At 46.4% G+C, this 21,334-nt stretch overlaps 1 protein-coding gene across 3 annotated transcripts in view; it reads right to left on the reverse strand.

Moving 5' to 3' along the window:
* Positions 1–20,688, reverse strand: part of LOC121556227 (attractin-like) — a 198,781-nt gene extending 178,093 nt beyond the window's left edge. For all 3 annotated transcript variants that reach the window (XM_041870125.1, XM_041870126.1, XM_041870124.1), the window contains exons 1-4: positions 20,201–20,688; positions 6,020–6,103; positions 2,656–2,769; positions 1,530–1,658 (exon numbers count right to left, since the gene is read on the reverse strand). In XM_041870125.1, coding sequence (XP_041726059.1) covers positions 1,530–1,658; positions 2,656–2,769; positions 6,020–6,103; positions 20,201–20,469 — 596 coding nt within the window. In that variant the 5' untranslated portion in view covers positions 20,470–20,688. The remainder of the gene's footprint in view (positions 1–1,529; positions 1,659–2,655; positions 2,770–6,019; positions 6,104–20,200) is intronic.
* Between the last annotated feature and the right edge of the window lie 646 nt (positions 20,689–21,334).

The raw sequence follows: 21,334 nt of genomic DNA on the forward strand, positions 1-21,334 counted from the left end.
GTCAGGTTATAAGGTCAGGGGTTAAGGGTTACCTATATGAGATGTTGAAGCCGGTCAGGTTATAAGGTCAGGTTATAAGGTCAGGGGTTAAGGGTTACCTATATGAGATGTTGAAGCCAGTCAGGTTATAAGGTCAGGGGTTAAGGGTTACCTATATGAGATGTTGAAGCCAGTCAGGTTATAAGGTCAGGGGTTAAGGGTTACCTATATGAGATGTTGAAGCCAGTCAGGTTATAAGGTCAGGGGTTAAGGGTTACCTATAGGAGATGTTGAAGCCGGTCAGGTTATAAGGTCAGGGGTTAAGGGTTACCTATATGAGATGTTGAAGCCAGTCAGGTTATAAGGTCAGGGGTTAAGGGTTACCTATATGAGATGTTGAAGCCAGTCAGGTTATAAGGTCAGGGGTTAAGGGTTACCTATATGAGATGTTGAAGCCAGTCAGGTTATAAGGTCAGGGGTTAAGGGTTACCTATATGAGATGTTGAAGCCAGTCAGGTTATAAGGTCAGGGGTTAAGGGTTACCTATATGAGATGTTGAAGCCAGTCAGGTTATAAGGTCAGGGGTTAAGGGTTACCTATATGAGATGTTGAAGCCAGTCAGGTTATAAGGTCAGGGGTTAAGGGTTACCTATAGGAGATGTTGAAGCCAGTCAGGTTATAAGGTCAGGGGTTAAGGGTTACCTATATGAGATGTTGAAGCCGGTCAGGTTATAAGGTCAGGGGATAGAGGTCAGGGGTTAAGGGTTACCTATATGAGATGTTGAAGCCGGTCAGGTTATAAGGTCAGGTTATAAGGTCAGGTTATAAGGTCAGGGGTTAAGGGTTACCTATATGAGATGTTGAAGCCGGTCAGGTTATAAGGTCAGGTTATAAGGTCAGGGGTTAAGGGTTACCTATATGAGATGTTGAAGCCAGTCAGGTTATAAGGTCAGGGGTTAAGGGTTACCTATATGAGATGTTGAAGCCAGTCAGGTTATAAGGTCAGGGGTTAAGGGTTACCTATATGAGATGCTGAAGCCAGTCAGGTTATAAGGTCAGGGGTTAAGGGTTACCTATAGGAGATGTTGAAGCCAGTCAGGTTATAAGGTCAGGGGTTAAGGGTTACCTATATGAGATGTTGAAGCCGGTCAGGTTATAAGGTCAGGGGATAGAGGTCAGGGGTTAAGGGTTACCTATATGAGATGTTGAAGCCGGTCAGGTTATAAGGTCAGGTTATAAGGTCAGGTTATAAGGTCAGGGGTTAAGGGTTACCTATATGAGATGTTGAAGCCGGTCAGGTTATAAGGTCAGGTTATAAGGTCAGGGGTTAAGGGTTACCTATATGAGATGTTGAAGCCAGTCAGGTTATAAGGTCAGGGGTTAAGGGTTACCTATAGGAGATGTTGAAGCCGGTCAGGTTATAAGGTCAGGGGTTAAGGGTTACCTATATGAGATGTTGAAGCCAGTCAGGTTATAAGGTCAGGGGTTAAGGGTTACCTATATGAGATGCTGAAGCCAGTCAGGTTATAAGGTCAGGGGTTAAGGGTTACCTATAGGAGATGTTGAAGCCGGTCAGGTTATAAGCAGCGTCGCTGAAGAAGTGGAGGAGGGCGTATCCAGACTGTGACACCACCTCCGGAACCGTCTCGTTGCCATAGCGCTCAGGAACTATCAACCCACTGCAACAAGGACGGACAACACCCATCAACATCCTGCATAATTCATCGTTACCCAGGTAAATCAACATCTCGTAGCAACATCATGCAGGTTAATAAATGTTCAATTAATAACACGTCAAAGTTGACAAAACATTCCACAGTTTATGTAATGCAGTTTGAAGACAGCAGTGAGGAGCAGATGTATATGATCAAGACCACTACAGGCCTCTGGTACCAACTCCTGGTTTACCCCAGAATAACACGTCTCTCCCTCCACTGCACATCTCTCGTACAGTACACTGTCACAACACAAGGTCAAACCAACCCACCACCATCATCATCGTCCAGCTCACCACCCCCAACTACAATCACCACCACCACCACCACCGTCCTCCCTGTACCCACCACCACCACCACCACCACCACCGTCCTCCCTGTACCCACCACCACCACCACCGTCCTCCCTGTACCCACCACCACCACCACCACCACCACCGTCCTCCCTGTACCCACCACCACCACCACCGTCCTCCCTGTACCCACCACCACCACCACCACCACCACCGTCCTCCCTGTACCCACCACCACCACCACCGTCCTCCCTGTACCCACCACCACCACCACCACCACCGTCCTCCCTGTACCCACCACCACCACCACCCCCGTCCTCCCTGTACCCACCACCACCACCCCCATCCTCCCTGTACCCACCACCACCACCCCCACCACCCCCATCCTCCCTGTACCCACCACCACCATCACCCCCATCCTCCCTGTACCCACCACCACCACCACCCCCGTCCTCCCTGTACCCACCACCACCACCCCCATCCTCCTGTACCCACCACCATCACCCCCATCCTCCCTGTACCCACCACCACCACCCCCCACCACCCCCATCCTCCCTGTACCCACCACCACCATCACCCCCATCCTCCCTGTACCCACCACCATCACCCCCATCCTCCCTGTACCCACCACCACCACCCCCCACCACCCCCGTCCTCCCTGTACCCACCTGAAGGCAGCCAGTAGAGGGGTGTAAATAGAGTCCCCATCGTAGACATACAGGTGGTCCCAGCTGCACTCCGTAGCAAAGTGGTCCAACCTCAGTCTGAGGATGCTGTCGGGCCTGCAGGACCGAGACAGAACACAGTGAGGATGCTGTTGGGCCTGCAGGACCGAGACAGAACAGTTAGGATGCTGTCGGGCCTGCAGGACCGAGACAGAACACAGTTAGGATGCTGTCGGGCCTGCAGGACCGAGACAGAACAGTTAGGATGCTGTTGGGCCTGCAGGACCGAGACAGAACACAGTTAGGATGCTGTCGGGCCTGCAGGACCGAGACAGAACAGTTAGGATGCTGTTGGGCCTGCAGGACCGAGACAGAACAGTTAGGATGCTGTTGGGCCTGCAGGACCGAGACAGAACAGTTAGGATGCTGTCGGGCCTGCAGGACCGAGACAGAACAGTTAGGATGCTGTCGGGCCTGCAGGACCGAGACAGAACACAGTGAGGATGCTGTTGGGCCTGCAGGACCGAGACAGAACACAGTTAGGATGCTGTTGGGCCTGCAGGACCGAGACAGAACAGTTAGGATGCTGTTGGGCCTGCAGGACCGAGACAGAACACAGTTAGGATGCTGTTGGGCCTGCAGGACCGAGACAGAACACAGTTAGGATGCTGTTGGGCCTGCAGGACCGAGACAGAACACAGTTAGGATGCTGTCTGGCCTGCAGGACCGAGACAGAACACAGTGAGGATGCTGTTGGGCCTGCAGGACCGAGACAGAACAGTTAGGATGCTGTCGGGCCTGCAGGACCGAGACAGAACAGTTAGGATGCTGTTGGGCCTGCAGGACCGAGACAGAACACAGTGAGGATGCTGTTGGAAAAAACTATTAAGAGTTCAACTAAACATGAATAAACTCAGGTCTAGGAAACACTGTTAAGCTAAATCTGGATCTGGGTAAACTTCAGTTTGAGGATGGTGTTGAAAAAGGGTCTTGGCTGAATTTCACGGTTGCATGTGGTTCAATTTGAAGAAATAAGTCATTGCTATAAGCTCAGTGCTAAATGGTCAACAGTTTTCAGTGGAGCGGAAAACCCAGAAGTATTAAAAATGTTGTTACTATGAGCACTCATGTAAAGCTTGGCAATGCCTGTAAAATAAATATCAATATCTTCACCTCTGGAATACTTTACATTTTCACAAATCACATCATTCAGAGGCAGAAGGGTCAGAGAGACTTGTTGTTAGGAATGAGAGTGGGATATTTTCAGTAGTCTATTAAAAAGCACAATCACGTCTTTGTCTCCGCACCAGATGCCCAGTGCTGGAGGTCAGTGGGGTTGTTCTAGAAGACACCGTCCGCGTCCCAAACGACACCTTATTCTCTATATAGCGCACTCCTTTACACCAGAGCCCTGTTAAAGCCCTATGGGTCCTGGTCAAAAGCAGTGCACTATATAGGGAGGCATTCGGGCTGCAGCCGGTGGATTGTCCTCACTTCATTAGCTAGCAGCTCTGCTCTTCATTAGCTAGCAGCTCTGCTCTTCATTAGCTAGTAGCTCTGCTCTTCATTAGCTAGCAGCTCTGCTCTTCATTAGCTAGCAGCTCTGCTCTTCATTAGCTAGCAGCTCTGCTCTTCATTAGCTAGCAGCTCTGCTCTTCATTAGCTAGCAGCTCTGCTCTTCATTAGCTAGCAGCTCTGCTCTTCATTAGCTAGCAGCTCTGCTCTTCATTAGCTAGCAGCTCTGCTCTTCATTAGCTAGCAGCTCTGCTCTTCATTAGCTAGCAGCTCTGCACTTCATTAGCTAGCAGCTCTGCTCTTCATTAGCTAGCAGCTCTGCTCTTCATTAGCTAGCAGCTCTGCTCTTCATTAGCTAGCAGCTCTGCTCTTCATTAGCTAGCAGCTCTGCTCTTCTAAGAGTCCCACAGCAGAATGAGCAGATGTCTACATGGGTTATTACATTAGTTTCTCAACATTCTTGTGATTTGGATTCAGAAGATAAACTACTGGGTTGAAGCTAAGTGCTGATAACTGCGTCCTGATAACTGCATCCTGATAACTGCGTCCTGATAACTGCGTGCCCTACACGCTTCATGTAAATGAAACATCTAGATTTGCATAGAGAATGAAACGGCAAAACCTTTTAATACAAACATCACTGCATGTTATGAAGCTTTCTATTAATAAATAGCAACATATTTTTGGTTGATCTTTAAGAGAAGCTTGGCTATAGACGCTCAATGGCCAGTTTATTAGGTACACCCACCTAATATAATAATGTGCCATTTAGCAGACGCTTTTATCCAAAGCGACTTACAGTCATGTGTGCATACATTTTTACGTATGGGTGGTCCCGGGGATCGAACCCACTACCCTGGCGTTACAAGCGCCGTGCTCTACCAGCTGAGCTACAGAGGACCACGTTGGCCACCCCAACGTACCGGGGTCGGCCACCCCCTTTGCCTCCAGAACAGCCTGATTTGCTCAGGGATGGAAACATTGCTCAAATTGGTATCAAGGGACCTAACGTGTGCCAGGAAAACATTCCCCACACCATTACACCAACAGCCTGTACCGTTGACACCAGGCAGGATGGGGCCATATCCTGACTCTGCCATCAGCATGACGCAACAGGAACCAGTGTTGGTCACAGTGTGCCCACTGGATCCGATTCTTCTTGTTTTTAGCTGATAGGAGTGGAAGCCGGTGTGGTCGTCTGCTGCAATAGCCCATCCATGACAAGGACGGACGAGTTGTATGTTCCGAGATGCCGTTCTGCACAACACTGTTGTACTACGCAGTTATTTGTCTGTTTGTGGCCAGCCTGTTAGATTGCACCATTCTTGCCATTCTCCTTCCACCTCTCTCATCAACGAGCTGTTTCCGCCCACAGGACTGCCGCTGACTGGATGTTTTTTGTTTATCGCACCATTCTCAGTAAACCCTGGACACTGTTGTGTGTGAAAAGCCCAGGAGGCCGTTTCTGAGATACTGGAACCGACGATATAACCAGGCTCAAAGTCGCTCAGATCACTCGTTTTGCCAATTTTAACGTTCAATAGAACAGTAACTGAATGCCTCGATGCCTGCTTGGGCCATGCGACTCACTGTCTGTAGGAGCGAAACATTTTGGTGAACGGGGCGGTGTACCTAATAAACTGACCCTGTAGCTTGGGCCCATCTTTCAGTGACATGGTGCAGGGTAGACGCGTGTTGCTGTGGTGCTATTAGTCTATAGTTGAACTGACGTTCCCTCAATCAGCCAGGTGCACTTGGTCTTGTACTGATAACTGCCCTGATTGAAATGTAAAGATCATGTAAAAGTATATTTGTGGGATCTGTGGTGCTGTTAGTCTATAGTTGAACTGACTTTCCCTCAATCAGCCAGGTGCACTTGGTCTTGTACTTGTAGTTCCCTGGTCCGTCTGTCAGGAACCCTGAGGGACCAGTCAGCCTATAGGAGAGAGAAGAGGTCAAAGGTCAGATCAGTCAACCAATAGGAGAGAGAGAAGTTAGAGATGAAAGGCCTCACCTTACAGTACATTTTCTATTACAGTGACACCTTATAACACAGCCATTCACCCAGTCACAAAACCAGCCATTCACCCAATCACAAAACCAGCCATTCACCCAATCACAAGACCAGCCATTCACCCAATCACAAGACCAGCCATTCACCCAGTCACAAGACCAGCCATTCACCCAATCACAAGACCGGCCATTCACCCAGTCACACGACCAGCCATTCACCCAGTCACAAAACCAGCCATTCACCCAGTCACACGACCAGCCATTCACCCAATCACAAGACCAGCCATTCACCCAGTCACAAAACCAGCCATTCACCCAATCACAAAACCAGCCATTCACCCAGTCACAAGACCAGCCATTCACCCAGTCACAAAACCAGCCATTCACCCAATCACAAGACCGGCCATTCACCCAGTCACACGACCAGCCATTCACCCAATCACAAGACCGGCCATTCACCCAGTCACACGACCAGCCATTCACCCAGTCACACGACCAGCCATTCACCCAGTCACACGACCAGCCATTCACCCAGTCACAAGACCAGCCATTCACCCAGTCACAAGACCAGCCATTCACCCATTCACAAAACCAGCCATTCACCCAGTCACAAAACCAGCCATTCACCCATTCACAAAACCAGCCATTCACCCATTCACAAAACCAGCCATTCACCCAGTCACAAAACCAGCCATTCACCCATTCACAAAACCAGCCATTCACCCAGTCACAAAACCAGCCATTCACCCATTCACAAGACCAGCCATTCACCCATTCACAAGACCACCCAATCACCCAGTCCCAGTTGTAGGAGCATTAACAGTAAAGCAGCTGTCATCAGCTGGCCTCAGAGCAGCACCAATCAGAGACTAACAGACTGACTGCACTATAGACAGAGGATGGTTGAAGAGTTAAAATGTCCGTTTCCTCAATGACAACATCTACAGCTCACACCTTCCTCAATGACAACATCTACAGCTCACACCACCTGCCAACATCTACAGCTCACACCACCTGACAACATCTACAGCTCACACCACCTGACAACATCTACAGCTCACACCACCTGCCAACATCTACAGCTCACACCACCTGCCAACATCTACAGCTCACACCACCTGCCAACATCTACAGCTCACACCACCTGCCAACATCTACAGCTCACACCACCTGCCAACATCTACAGCTCACACCACCTGCCAACATCTACAGCTCACACCACCTGCCAACATCTACAGCTCACACCACCTGCCAACATCTACAGCTCACACCACCTGCCAACATCTACAGCTCACACCACCTGCCAACATCTACAGCTCACACCACCTGCCAACATCTACAGCTCACACCACCTGCCAACATCTACAGCTCACACCACCTGCCAACATCTACAGCTCACACCACCTGCCAACATCTACAGCTCACACCACCTGCCAACATCTACAGCTCACACCACCTGCCAACATCTACAGCTCACACCACCTGCCAACATCTACAGCTCACACCACCTGCCAACATCTACAGCTCACACCACCTGCCAACATCTACAGCTCACACCACCTGCCAACATCTACAGCTCACACCACCTGCCAACATCTACAGCTCACACCACCTGCCAACATCTACAGCTCACACCACCTGCCAACATCTACAGCTCACACCACCTGCCAACATCTACAGCTCACACCACCTGCCAACATCTACAGCTCACACCACCTGCCAACATCTACAGCTCACACCACCTGCCAACATCTACAGCTCACACCACCTGCCAACATCTACAGCTCACACCACCTGCCAACATCTACAGCTCACACCACCTGCCAACATCTACAGCTCACACCACCTGCCAACATCTACAGCTCACACCACCTGCCAACATCTACAGCTCACACCACCTGCCAACATCTACAGCTCACACCACCTGCCAACATCTACAGCTCACACCACCTGCCAACATCTACAGCTCACACCACCTGCCAACATCTACAGCTCACACCACCTGCCAACATCTACAGCTCACACCACCTGCCAACATCTACAGCTCACACCACCTGCCAACATCTACAGCTCACACCACCTGCCAACATCTACAGCTCACACCACCTGCCAACATCTACAGCTCACACCACCTGCCAACATCTACAGCTCACACCACCTGCCAACATCTACAGCTCACACCACCTGCCAACATCTACAGCTCACACCACCTGCCAACATCTACAGCTCACACCACCTGCCAACATCTACAGCTCACACCACCTGCCAACATCTACAGCTCACACCACCTGCCAACATCTACAGCTCACACCACCTGCCAACATCTACAGCTCACACCACCTGCCAACATCTACAGCTCACACCACCTGCCAACATCTACAGCTCACACCACCTGCCAACATCTACAGCTCACACCACCTGCCAACATCTACAGCTCACACCACCTGCCAACATCTACAGCTCACACCACCTGCCAACATCTACAGCTCACACCACCTGCCAACATCTACAGCTCACACCACCTGCCAACATCTACAGCTCACACCACCTGCCAACATCTACAGCTCACACCACCTGCCAACATCTACAGCTCACACCACCTGACAACATCTACAGCTCACACCACCTGCCAACATCTACAGCTCACACCACCTGCCAACATCTACAGCTCACACCACCTGCCAACATCTACAGCTCACACCACCTGCCAACATCTACAGCTCACACCACCTGCCAACATCTACAGCTCACACCACCTGACAACATCTACAGCTCACACCACCTGCCAACATCTACAGCTCACACCACCTGCCAACATCTACAGCTCACACCACCTGACAACATCTACAGCTCACACCACCTGCCAACATCTACAGCTCACACCACCTGCCAACATCTACAGCTCACACCACCTGCCAACATCTACAGCTCACACCACCTGACAACATCTACAGCTCACACCACCTGCCAACATCTACAGCTCACACCACCTGACAACATCTACAGCTCACACCACCTGACAACATCTACAGCTCACACCACCTGCCATAATGTTTTAGTGGGACTGTCCTCTCCAGTCAGGATAAGCCAGATGGTGTCCTAGTTCATAGCTGATCTAGTGAACAGGGATATACAGGGCCAGAGAGGGAGGAGCTGATCTAGTGAACAGGGATATACAGGGCCAGAGAGGGAGGAGCTGATCTAGTGAACAGGGATATACAGGGCCAGAGAGGGCGGAGCTGATCTAGTGAACAGGGATATACAGGGCCAGAGAGGGAGGAGCTGATCTAGTGAACAGGGATATACAGGGCCAGAGAGGGCGGAGCTGATCTAGTGAACAGGGATATACAGGGCCAGAGAGGGAGGAGCTGATCTAGTGAACAGGGATATACAGGGCCAGAGGGGGAGGAGCTGATCTAGTGAACAGGGATATACAGGGCCAGAGGGGGAGGAGCTGATCTAGTGAACAGGGATATACAGGGCCAGAGAGGGAGGAGCTGATCTAGTGAACAGGGATATACAGGGCCAGAGAGGGAGGAGCTGATCTAGTGAACAGGGATATACAGGGCCAGAGAGGGAGGAGCTGATCTAGTGAACAGGGATATACAGGGCCAGAGAGGGAGGAGCTGATCTAGTGAACAGGGATATACAGGGCCAGAGAGGGGCGGAGCTGATCTAGTGAACAGGGATATACAGGGCCAGAGAGGGAGGAGCTGATCTAGTGAACAGGGATATACAGGGCCAGAGAGGGCGGAGCTGATCTAGTGAACAGGGATATACAGGGCCAGAGAGGGAGGAGCTGATCTAGTGAACAGGGAAATACAGGGCCAGAGGGGGAGGAGCTGATCTAGTGAACAGGGATATACAGGGCCAGAGAGGGAGGAGCTGATCTAGTGAACAGGGATATACAGGGCCAGAGAGGGAGGAGCTGATCTAGTGAACAGGGATATACAGGGCCAGAGAGGGAGGAGCTGATCTAGTGAACAGGGATATACAGGGCCAGAGAGGGAGGAGCTGATCTAGTGAACAGGGATATACAGGGCCAGAGAGGGAGGAGCTGATCTAGTGAACAGGGATATACAGGGCCAGAGGGGGCGGAGCTGATCTAGTGAACAGGGATATACAGGGCCAGAGAGGGCGGAGCTGATCTAGTGAACAGGGATATACAGGGCCAGAGAGGGAGGAGCTGATCTAGTGAACAGGGATATACAGGGCCAGAGAGGGAGGAGCTGATCTAGTGAACAGGGATATACAGGGCCAGAGAGGGAGGAGCTGATCTAGTGAACAGGGATATACAGGGCCAGAGAGGGCGGAGCTGATCTTTAACCAGTTCTACTACCTTTTATTTACTCCTGTTATAGTCGGTACCTCCAAAAGGTACCGGCAGGTAGGTGGCGGCAGGTAGCTTAGTGGGTAAGAGCGTTGTGCCAGTAACCGAAAGGTCGCTGGTTCTAATCCCCGAGCCGACTAGGTGAACTGTCGATGTGCCCTTGAGCAAGGCACTTAACCCTAATTGCTCCTGTAAGTCGCTCTGGATAAGAGCGTCTGCTAAATGACTAAAATGTAAATGTAAAATGTAAAAAAAGGAACCTCCAATCTATTGAGCTGTTGTAGACTTCCGACCTGTTCGTGGCAATAATGAGTGATTATTATCGTTACAAGTTATCGTTAGGCTACTCATTGTGTAATAAAAAATGTTCTCTCTGCATTGTTGGGAAGGGCCCGTAAGTCAGCATTTCACTGTTTACATTGACCCCCCCCCCTTTGATTTACACTGCTGCTACACACTGTTTATTATCTATGCATAGTGACTTTACCCCTACCTACATGTACGAACTACCTCAACTAACCTGTACCCCCGCACATTGACTCGGTACCGGTACCCCCTGTATATAGCCTCGTTATTGTTATTTTATTGTGTTAATTTTTATTCATTTTTACTTTAGTTTATTTGGTAAATATTTTCTTAACTCTATTTCTTGAACTGCATTGTTGGTTAAGGGCTTGTCAGTAAACATTTCACTGTAATGTCTACACCTGTTGTATTCGGCACATGTGACAAATAAGGATTGATTTGATTTGATTAGTCCACACTTGTAACATTTGGAGGCATTTGGAGGCTCACAGATAATAGTGTTTAACATGATTTAATGGCTACCTCATCTCTGTACCCCACACATACAATTATCTGTAAGGTCACTCAGTCGAGCAGTGAGGTTTTCCAATGTCTCGCAAAGAAGGGCACCTATTGGTAGATGGGTAAAAAGTAGACACTAAAGCAGACATTGAATATCCCTTTCAGCCTGGTGAAGTTATTAATTACACTTAATGGTGTATCAATATACCCAGTCACTGCAAAGATACAGGCGTCCTTCCTAACTCAGTTGCCGGAGAGGAAGGAAACCGCTCAGGGATTTCACCATGAGGCCAATGGTGACTTTAAAACAGTTACAGAGTTTAATGGCTGTGATAGGAGAAAACTGAGGATGGATCAACAACATTGTAGTTACTCCAAAATACTAACCTAAATGACAGAGTCATAAAAATAATAAAAATATTCCAAAACATGCATCCTGTTTGCAACAAGGCAAAGTAATCCTGACAAAAAATGTGGCAAAGAAATGAACTTTTTGTCCTGAATACAAAGTGTTATGTTTAGGGCAAATCAAACACAACACATCACAGAGTACCACTCTTCATATTTTCAAGAATGGTGGTGGCTGCATCATGTTATGGGTATGCTTGTCATCGGCAAGGACTAGGAAGTTTTTTAGGATAAAAATAAATGGAATAGAGCTAAGCACATCAAAATCCTAGAGGAAAACCTAGTTCAGTCTGCTTTCCAACAGACACTGGGAGACAAATTCAACTTTCAGCAGGACAATAACCTAAAACACAAGGCCAAATATACACTGGAGTTCCTTACCAAGATTATATTGAATGTTCCTGAGTAGCCTAGTGACAGTTTGACTTAAATCAGCTGGAAAATCTATGGCAAGACTTGAAAATGACTGTCTAGCAACGATCAACAACCAACTTGATAGAGCTTGACACGTTTAAAGAATAAATGGGCAAATATTGAACAATCCAGGTGTGCAAAGCTCTTAGAGACTTACCCAGAAAGACTCACAGCTGTAATCGCTACCAAAGGTGATTCTAACATGTATTGACTCAGGGGGTTGAATACTTATCTAATCAAGATATAGACCAAGTGTACAAAACATTGGGAACATGACAGACTGACCAGGTGAAAGCTATGATCCCTTATTGATGTCACTTGTTAAATCCACTTCAAATCAGCCCTGACGAACTGAGGCTGTTCTGTGGGTGAAAGGTGGGATGCAATAGTAGGAAGTTGTTCCTAATGTTTTCTAAACTCAGTGTATTAGTGTTTAATTTTCCATTAACCGCTTAAGGATCGGACCCTTTCCTTCCATTTTCGCCTAAAATGACATACCCCAAATCTAACTGCCTGTAGCTCAGGACCTGAAGCAAGGATATGCATATTCTTGATACCATTTGAAAGGAAACACTTAAGTTTGTGTAAATGTGAAATTAATATTGGAAAATATAACATATTAGATCTGGTAAAAGATAAAACAAACAAAAAAACATGTATTTTCTATTATTATTTTCACCATCTTTGAAATGCAACAGAAAAGCCGCAATATAATATTACAGTTTAGGCGCAATTTAGATTGTGGCCACCAGATGGCAGCAGTGTGTGTGTGCAAAGTTTCAGATTGATACTGGACTATTTTGTATCAATAATAATATAATAATATGCCATTTAGCAGACGCTTTTATCCAAAGCGACTTACAGTCATGCGTGCATAAATTGTTTTTGTGTGTATGGGGTGGTCCCGGGGATCGAACCCACTACCTTGGCGTTACAAGCGCCGTGCTCTACCAGCTGAGCTACAGAGGACCACGTCTGCCCAAATGTCCCGAGTTGGTCAATTGATACATTTAAGTACATAACTATAGAGAACATACAAAAATGATATGGTAATACAAAATGTAGGTTTACACACTCCCAGGAATGTCATACATGATGGATCATTAGCTTATACACTAACTTTCACACATCTAGATGGCCGGGCCGGGTGGGTGTGGAGCCAGAGACAGCAGGGGTTCAAACTGTAGAACCCAGTTCCTACATTTGAATATAAAAATGGATTTTATCAAACAAAACTATGCTACATTTTATCTCTGGGACCCTTAGGATGACAAATCAGAGCAAGATTACTGAATGTAAGTACATTATTTACCTTGTCTATGTCTTATACCGCAGAGGTTAATAAAAAAATATATATAACTTTTCTTCCACTTTGAAAGAGTATTTTGTGTAAATCGCTTACAAAAAATTACAATTAAATCCAATTTAATTCCCACTTTTTAACACAACAAAATGTGGAAAAAGTACATACTTTCTGAAGGCACTGTACTACTTACTAGGAGACACAGACAGGGAGCGTCCCAAATGGCACCCTATTCCCTATATAGTGCACTACTTTAGACCAGAGAATGGCACCCTATTCCCTATATAGTGCACTACTTTAGACCAGAGAATGGCACCCTATTCCCTATATAGTGCACTACTTTAGACCAGAGAATGGCACCCTATTCCCTATATAGTGCACTACTTTAGACCAGAGAATGGCACCCTATTCCGTATACAGTGCACTACTTTTGACCAGAGAATGGCACCCTATTCCGTATACAGTGCACTACTTTTGACCAGGGCCCATTGGGCTCTAAAAGGGCTCTGGTCACTTCTACCCCCCCTTTACTACCACTGTCTTTTGTCTAAACTAACACCTGACTTATTTCACCTGCTAGCACTGACTTGTTTAAAGAAATGAACTTATTGTGATCGAGATGTGGTTGTCCCACTGGCTATCCTAAGTTGAATGCACCAATTTGTAAGTCGGATCTGGATAAGAGCGTCTGCTAAATTACTTAAATGTAAATGTAAAAGTAGTTGACTACGTAGAGAAAAGGGTGCCATTTGGGATCCAGCCATATACACACACTGTTTCCTCTGAAGGCTCAGAACATGAGGCCAGTTATATCCTTCCCTCTCTTCCCACAGAGCCTCCCTCAGAGGAAACTAGCAGTTGCAAACATCACATCTGCATGTTTAGATATCCTGAGCATTTATATTAGGCTACATCAACACAACACTACGTCACCACAACACTACATCACCACGTCAATACAACACTACGTTAACACAACACTACATCAATAAGTCAATACAACAACACGTCAACACAACATTAATACAACATTACAACACTACATCAACACAATACTACGTCAACACAACATCACTACGACAATAAAACAGTACGTCAATATAACACTACGTCACTATGTCAATACAACACTACGTCAATACAACACTACGTCAACAACAGAACATCACTATGTCAATACAACACTACGTCAATACAACACCACAACGTCAACACAACATCATTAAGTCAATATAACACAAGTAAATACAACACCACTACGTCAATACAACACTACGTCAATAAAACACTACAACACTATGTCAATACACCACTACGTCAATACAACACTACGTCAATAAAACACTACAACACTATGTCAATACACCACTACGTCAATACAACACTACAACACTATGTCAATACACCACTACGTCAATACAACACTACGTCAACAACAGAACATCACTATGTCAATACAACACTACGTCAATACAACACCACAACGTCAACACAACATCATTAAGTCAATATAACACAAGTAAATACAACACCACTACGTCAATACAACACTACGTCAATAAAACACTACAACACTATGTCAATACAACACTACGTCAACAAAACACTACGTCAACACAACATCACTATGTCAAAAACAAAACCACGTAGTGTTGTATTGACGTAGTGTTGTATTGACGTAGTGTTGTAGTGTTGTTGACGTTGTGTTGACGAAGTGTTGTGTTGACGTAGTGACGTTTTGTTGTACTGATGTAGTGTTGTACATCTGCATTGCTGCTGTTTGGGGTTTTAGGCTGGGTTTCTGTATAGCACTTTGTGACATCTGCTGATGTAAAAAGGGCTTAATAAATACATTTGATTGATTGTGGTGTTTTAGTGATGTAGTGTTGTAGTGACGTGTTGTATTGACGTAGTGTTGTGTTGATGTAGTGTTGTAGTGTTGTGTTGATGTAGTGTTGTATTGACGTAGTGTTGTGTTGACGTAGCGTTGTATTGATGTAATGACAGTGTTGTAGTGACGTAGTGTTGTATTGACGTAGTGTTGTATTGACATAGTGTTGTATTGACATAGTGTTGTATTGACGTAGTGTTGTATTGACATAGTGTTGTATTGATGTAGTGTTGTATTGACGTAGTGTTGTATTGATGTAGTGATGTATTGATGTAGTGATGTTGTGTTGTTGACAGTGTTGTGTTGACGTAGTGTTGTATTGACATAGTGCTGTAGTGCCTTGCAAAAGTATTCATCCCCTATTTTGTTGTATTACAACCTGTAATTTAAATGGATTTTTATTTGGATTTCATGTAAATGGACATACACAAAATAGTCCAAATTGGTGAAGTGAAATGAAAAATATAACTTTTTTCAAGAAATTCTAAAAAATATATAACGGAAAAGTGGTGCGTGCATATGTATTCACACCCTTTGCTATGAAGCCCCTAAATAAGATCTGGTGCAACCAATTACCTTCAGAAGTCACATAATTAGTTAAATAAAGTCCACCTGTCTGCAATCTAAGTATCACATGATCTGTCACATGATCTCAGTATATTACACCTGTTCTGAAAGGCCCCAGAGTCTGCAACACCACTAAGCAAGGGGCACCACCAAGCAAGCGGCACCATGAAGACCAAGGAGCTTTCCAAACAGGTCAGGGACAAAGTTGTGGAGAAGTACAGATCAGGGTTGGGTTATTAAAAAATATCAGAAAACTTTGAATATCCCACAGAGCACCATTTAATCCATTATAAAAAAATGGAAAGAATATGGCACCACAACAAACCTGCCAAGAGAGAGCCGCCCACCAAAACTCACAGATCAGGCAAGGAGGGCATTAAATCAGAGAGGCAACAAAGAGACCACCGATAACCCTGAAGGAGCTGCAAAGCTCCACAGCAGAGATTGGAGTATCTGTCCATAGGACCACTTTAAGCCGTACACTCCACAGAGCTGGGCTTCACAGAAGAGTGGCCAGAAAATAGCCATTGCTTAAAGAAAAAAATAAGCAAACACGTTCAGTGTTCGCCAAAAGGCATGTGGGAGACTCCCCAAACATATGGAAGAAGGTCCTCTGGTCAGATGAGACTAAAATTGAGCTTTTTGGCCATCAAGGAAAACGCTATGTCTGGCACAAACCCAACACCTCTCATCACCATTCAGCCTTCTCCCTACAGTTCTCAGCCATTCAGCCTTCTCCCTACAGTACTCAGCCATTCAGCCTTCTCCCTACAGTTCTCAGCCATTCAGCCTTCTCCCTACAGTTCTCAGCCATTCAGCCTTCTCCCTACAGTACTCAGCCATTCAGCCTTCTCCCTACAGTACTCAGCCATTCAGCCTTCTCCCTACAGTACTCAGCCATTCAGCCTTCTCCCTACAGTACTCAGCCATTCAGCCTTCTCCCTACAGTTCTCAGCCATTCAGCCTTCTCCCTACAGTACTCAGCCATTCAGCCTTCTCCCTACAGTACTCAGCCTTCTCCCTACAGTACTCAGCCATTCAGCCTTCTCCCTACAGTACTCAGCCATTCAGCCTTCTCCCTACAGTACTCAGCCATTCAGCCTTCTCCCTACAGTACTCAGCCTTCTCCCTACAGTACTCAGCCATTCAGCCTTCTCCCTACAGTACTCAGCCATTCAGCCTTCTCCCTACAGTACTCAGCCATTCAGCCTTCTCCCTACAGTACTCAGCCATTCAGCCTTCTCCCTACAGTACTCAGCCATTCAGCCTTCTCCCTACAGTTCTCAGGCAATAATCATCGCTTGCAATACGGCTTTCGAAACATATGGCCCTCATCTTTCATCAGCGAGAAAGAATCCTTCAAATAAAAAAAGAAACTACACTGTAGCAGTTACAGATCCATACAGCTATGGGGCCTCCATCCTACTAAACTACACTGTAGCCGTTCCAGATCCAGCTATGGGGCCTCCATCCTACTAAACTACACTGTAGCCGTTCCAGATCCATACAGCTATGGGGCCTCCATCCTACTAAACTACACTGTAGCAGTTACAGATCCATACAGCTATGGGGCCTCCATCCTACTAAACTACACTGTAGCAGTTACAGATCCATACAGCTATGGGGCCTCCATCCTACTAAACTACACTGTAGCCGTTCCAGATCCAGCTATGGGGCCTCCATCCTACTAAACTACACTGTAGCCGTTCCAGATCCATACAGCTATGGGGCCTCCATCCGATGAAACTACACTGTAGCAGTTACAGATCCAGCTATGGGGCCTCCATCCTACTAAACTACACTGTAGCCGTTCCAGATCCATACAGCTATGGGGCCTCCATCCGATGAAACTACACTGTAGCAGTTACAGATCCATACAGCTATGGGGCCTCCATCCTACTAAACTACACTGTAGCAGTTACAGATCCAGCTATGGGGCCTCCATCCTACTAAACTACACTGTAGCCGTTCCAGATCCAGCTATGGGGCCTCCATCCTACTAAACTACACTGTAGCCGTTCCAGATCCAGCTATGGGGCCTCCATCCTACTAAACTACACTGTAGCCGTTCCAGATCCAGCTATGGGGCCTCCATCCTACTAAACTACACTGTAGCCGTTCCAGATCCAGCTATGGGGCCTCCATCCTACTAAACTACACTGTAGCAGTTACAGATCCAGCTATGGGGCCTCCATCCTACTAAACTACACTGTAGCAGTTACAGATCCAGCTATGGGGCCTCCATCCTACTAAACTACACGGTAGCTACGTCTCTCCAGTTACACACAGGTGTTCAGAGCATGCTAGATCGCTCATTAGCACAGGTGTTCATAGCATGCTAGATCGCTCATTAGCACAGGTGTTCAGAGCATGCTAGATCGCTCATTAGCACAGGTGTTCAGAGCATGCTAGATCGCTCATTAGCACAGGTGTTCAGAGCATGCTAGATCGCTCATTAGCACAGGTGTTGCCTCGGTCTTCCGTCTGTCTTCTGTAACATGGAGATAAGGCAGTGTGGGAACACTAACCCTAGATAAACGTGTATCAATTTAACCTTTTGTTTTTTGAAAATTATTTCCTCGCTGATACATAAAAGATAAGATCCTTATGCTTCCAAAACCATACCGCAAGCGACGCGTGTTGATGTATGGAGCGATTTCCGTGCCAACATACATTTAATTTGAATTCCATAATTTTGAATTTGTGTTAGGATATTACATTTAAAATGTCATATTTTTGCATTTCTAATAGACACATTTAATCATTGAATTCATAAATGTAACTTGTATTTCATGATTGGAAACTGAATTGAGTGAATATTTCATTCATTTTTTAAATTCTATTGAATTAAATATTCAAATTCAATATTTATATATTTTCAGTTTCAATATGGTACATATTGCATTCATTGTCTGTGTATCAAGTTTAGAAACCATAATTTCAGGTTCAGGCTGATCCCATCTGCTCCATTCACATCCATAAACTCACTCCCAGTGACCCGAGTGGTTGAACCAGCACAACTGTAGTTCCGAGTCCAGTGGCACCATTGTTACGCTGTCTGCTTAGCGAGTACTGCTTCCCTCTGATTCAGCTCATATGGATACTCGAACTTAGGACTTCTGCCTCAAACATGTGACTGCCCTCCTGTTACATACCAATCCATCGTCCTATTAAAAAAGGGCTTCTTCAACTGTGCAAGCGGCGACACTTCAATCTGAGGAGTGAGTTCCCCATCTGCTACACTGACACAAGGGGCGACACTTCAGTCTGAGGAGTGAACTCCACAGATCCACAACCTGCTACACTAATACAAGCCTTCAAGATCCAGCAAGGTTAGTCATCACAGAGTGTAAAGAAGGAATATTCCAAAACATGCATCCTGTTTGCAACAAGGCACTAAAGTAACACTGCAAAAGATGTGGCAAAGCAATTAACTTTTTGTCCTGAATACAAGGTGTTATGTTTGAGGCAAATCCAATACATTTAACATTTACATTTTAGTCATTTAGCAGACGCTCTTATCCAGAGCGACTTACAGTTAGTGAGTGCATACATTATTTTATTTTTCATACTGGCCCCCCGTAGGCATCGAACCCACAACTGAGCTACATCCCTGCCGGCCATTCCCTCCCCTACCCTGGACGACACTGGGCCAATTGTGCGCCGCCCCATGGGTCTCCCAGTCGCGGCCAGCTGCGACAGAGCCTGGATTCGAACCAGGATCTCTAGTGGCACAGCTAGCACTGTGATGCAGTGCCTTAGACCACTGCGCCATAAAACAGTTTAGTATCACTCTCCATATTTTCAAGCATAGTAGTGGCTGCACCATGTTATGGGTATGCTTGTAATCGTTAAGAAATTGAGAGTTTTTCAGGATAAAAAATTTAACGGAATAGAGCTAAGCACAGGCAAAATCCTAGAGGAAAACCTGGTTCAGTCTGCTTTCCACCAGACACTGGTAGATGAATTCACCTTTCAGCAGGACAATAACCTAAAACACAAGGCCAAATCTACACTGGAGTTGCTTACCAAGAAGACAGTGAATGTTCCTGAGTGGCCTAGTTACAGTTTGACTTAATTAATTAATTCAATGATTACATTTGTACATTAAAAATTCAAATATTAAATTCAAAGTCCTTGCTAATACAAATTCAAAATTATGGAAATCAAATACAATTTATTCTGGCACTGAAATGTTGAGACCGATCGTCGGGGTTCTTAACAAAACTCCCCCATTCAGAAGACGACTTCTTCCAACGACTTAAGTGTAATGTAATGGAAGTCGTAGGCAGATTCTCACCTGAACCTTCCTCCGCAGTGTTGGCATTGGTCCCCGACCCAGCCGGGGCTGCACACACAGTTTCCCGTAGACGTGTTGCATTGCCCATTCGTGCACGGTTTGTCGCATCCCTTCGCATCGGTGATAACGGGCAGCCCAAGGAGCAGCCCGAACGCTGAGAAAAGGAGCAGCGTTTGGAGCATCGAGCCCCGGCCACCAACCTCCACCAGCCCGCTGCTCAGGCTCAGGATGCAGACACAGCTGGCCGGCCGCCGTATCGCCCCGTCCATTCTCAAAAAAGATGGCTACTGCACGAAACAGGTCCGCACCACCAGTCCACTCCTGGTCGTATTTCAATGCGACCGGCCTGGTTTTCAAGCTCCGTGGTTATTTGAGAGGGACACAGTTATTGCTAGAACGATTCCTTCCTATCTCCTTGTTGTGCCTGATTTTAAACTCGTTCTTCCATTACATTTTTCCGGTGGCTATAATACCACCGCCGAACATAGCTGTATATTGACATCAGGAAGTGACGTCTGGAGGAGGCGTTTACCGTCTATGGCGTTTACAGACACACGCGGAAATGCGCAACGATTGTTTATTATGGGAATAAAATTCCAATTCAATTTGTTCCAGTAAATGTATGATCAGTTTTATCTAACACATGATTTAATTCATACTTAAACTTTATACATATACCCCCAATTACAGATTATTCTGATTTAGGTATATTCTTTATTATAAAGGCCCTGCAGCCCATCAAGCCACAGCGCTCTTTCACGGTGAGAGGTCAGCTACTGTTCCATTGAACGTTAAAATGGGCAAAACGAGTGACCTGAGCGACTTTGAGCCTGGTTTTATCGTCGGTGCCAGGTGCGCCAGGTACAGTATCTCAGAAACGGCTGGCCTCCTGGGCTTTTCACACACACACAACAGTGTCTAGGGTTTACAGGCGGGCCACAAACAGACAAATAACTGCGTAGTACAATAGTGTTGTGCAGAACAGCATCTCGGAACATACAACTCGTCCGTCCTTGTCACGGATGGGTTATTGCAGCAGACGACCACACCGGGTTCCACTCCTATCAGCTAAAAACAAGAAGAATCGGATCCAGTGGGCACACTGTGACCAACACTGGTTCCTGTTGCGTCATG

The sequence above is a fragment of the Coregonus clupeaformis genome, chromosome 25, assembly GCF_020615455.1.
Source record: "Coregonus clupeaformis isolate EN_2021a chromosome 25, ASM2061545v1, whole genome shotgun sequence".
Taxonomy (NCBI): Eukaryota; Metazoa; Chordata; class Actinopteri; order Salmoniformes; family Salmonidae; genus Coregonus; species Coregonus clupeaformis.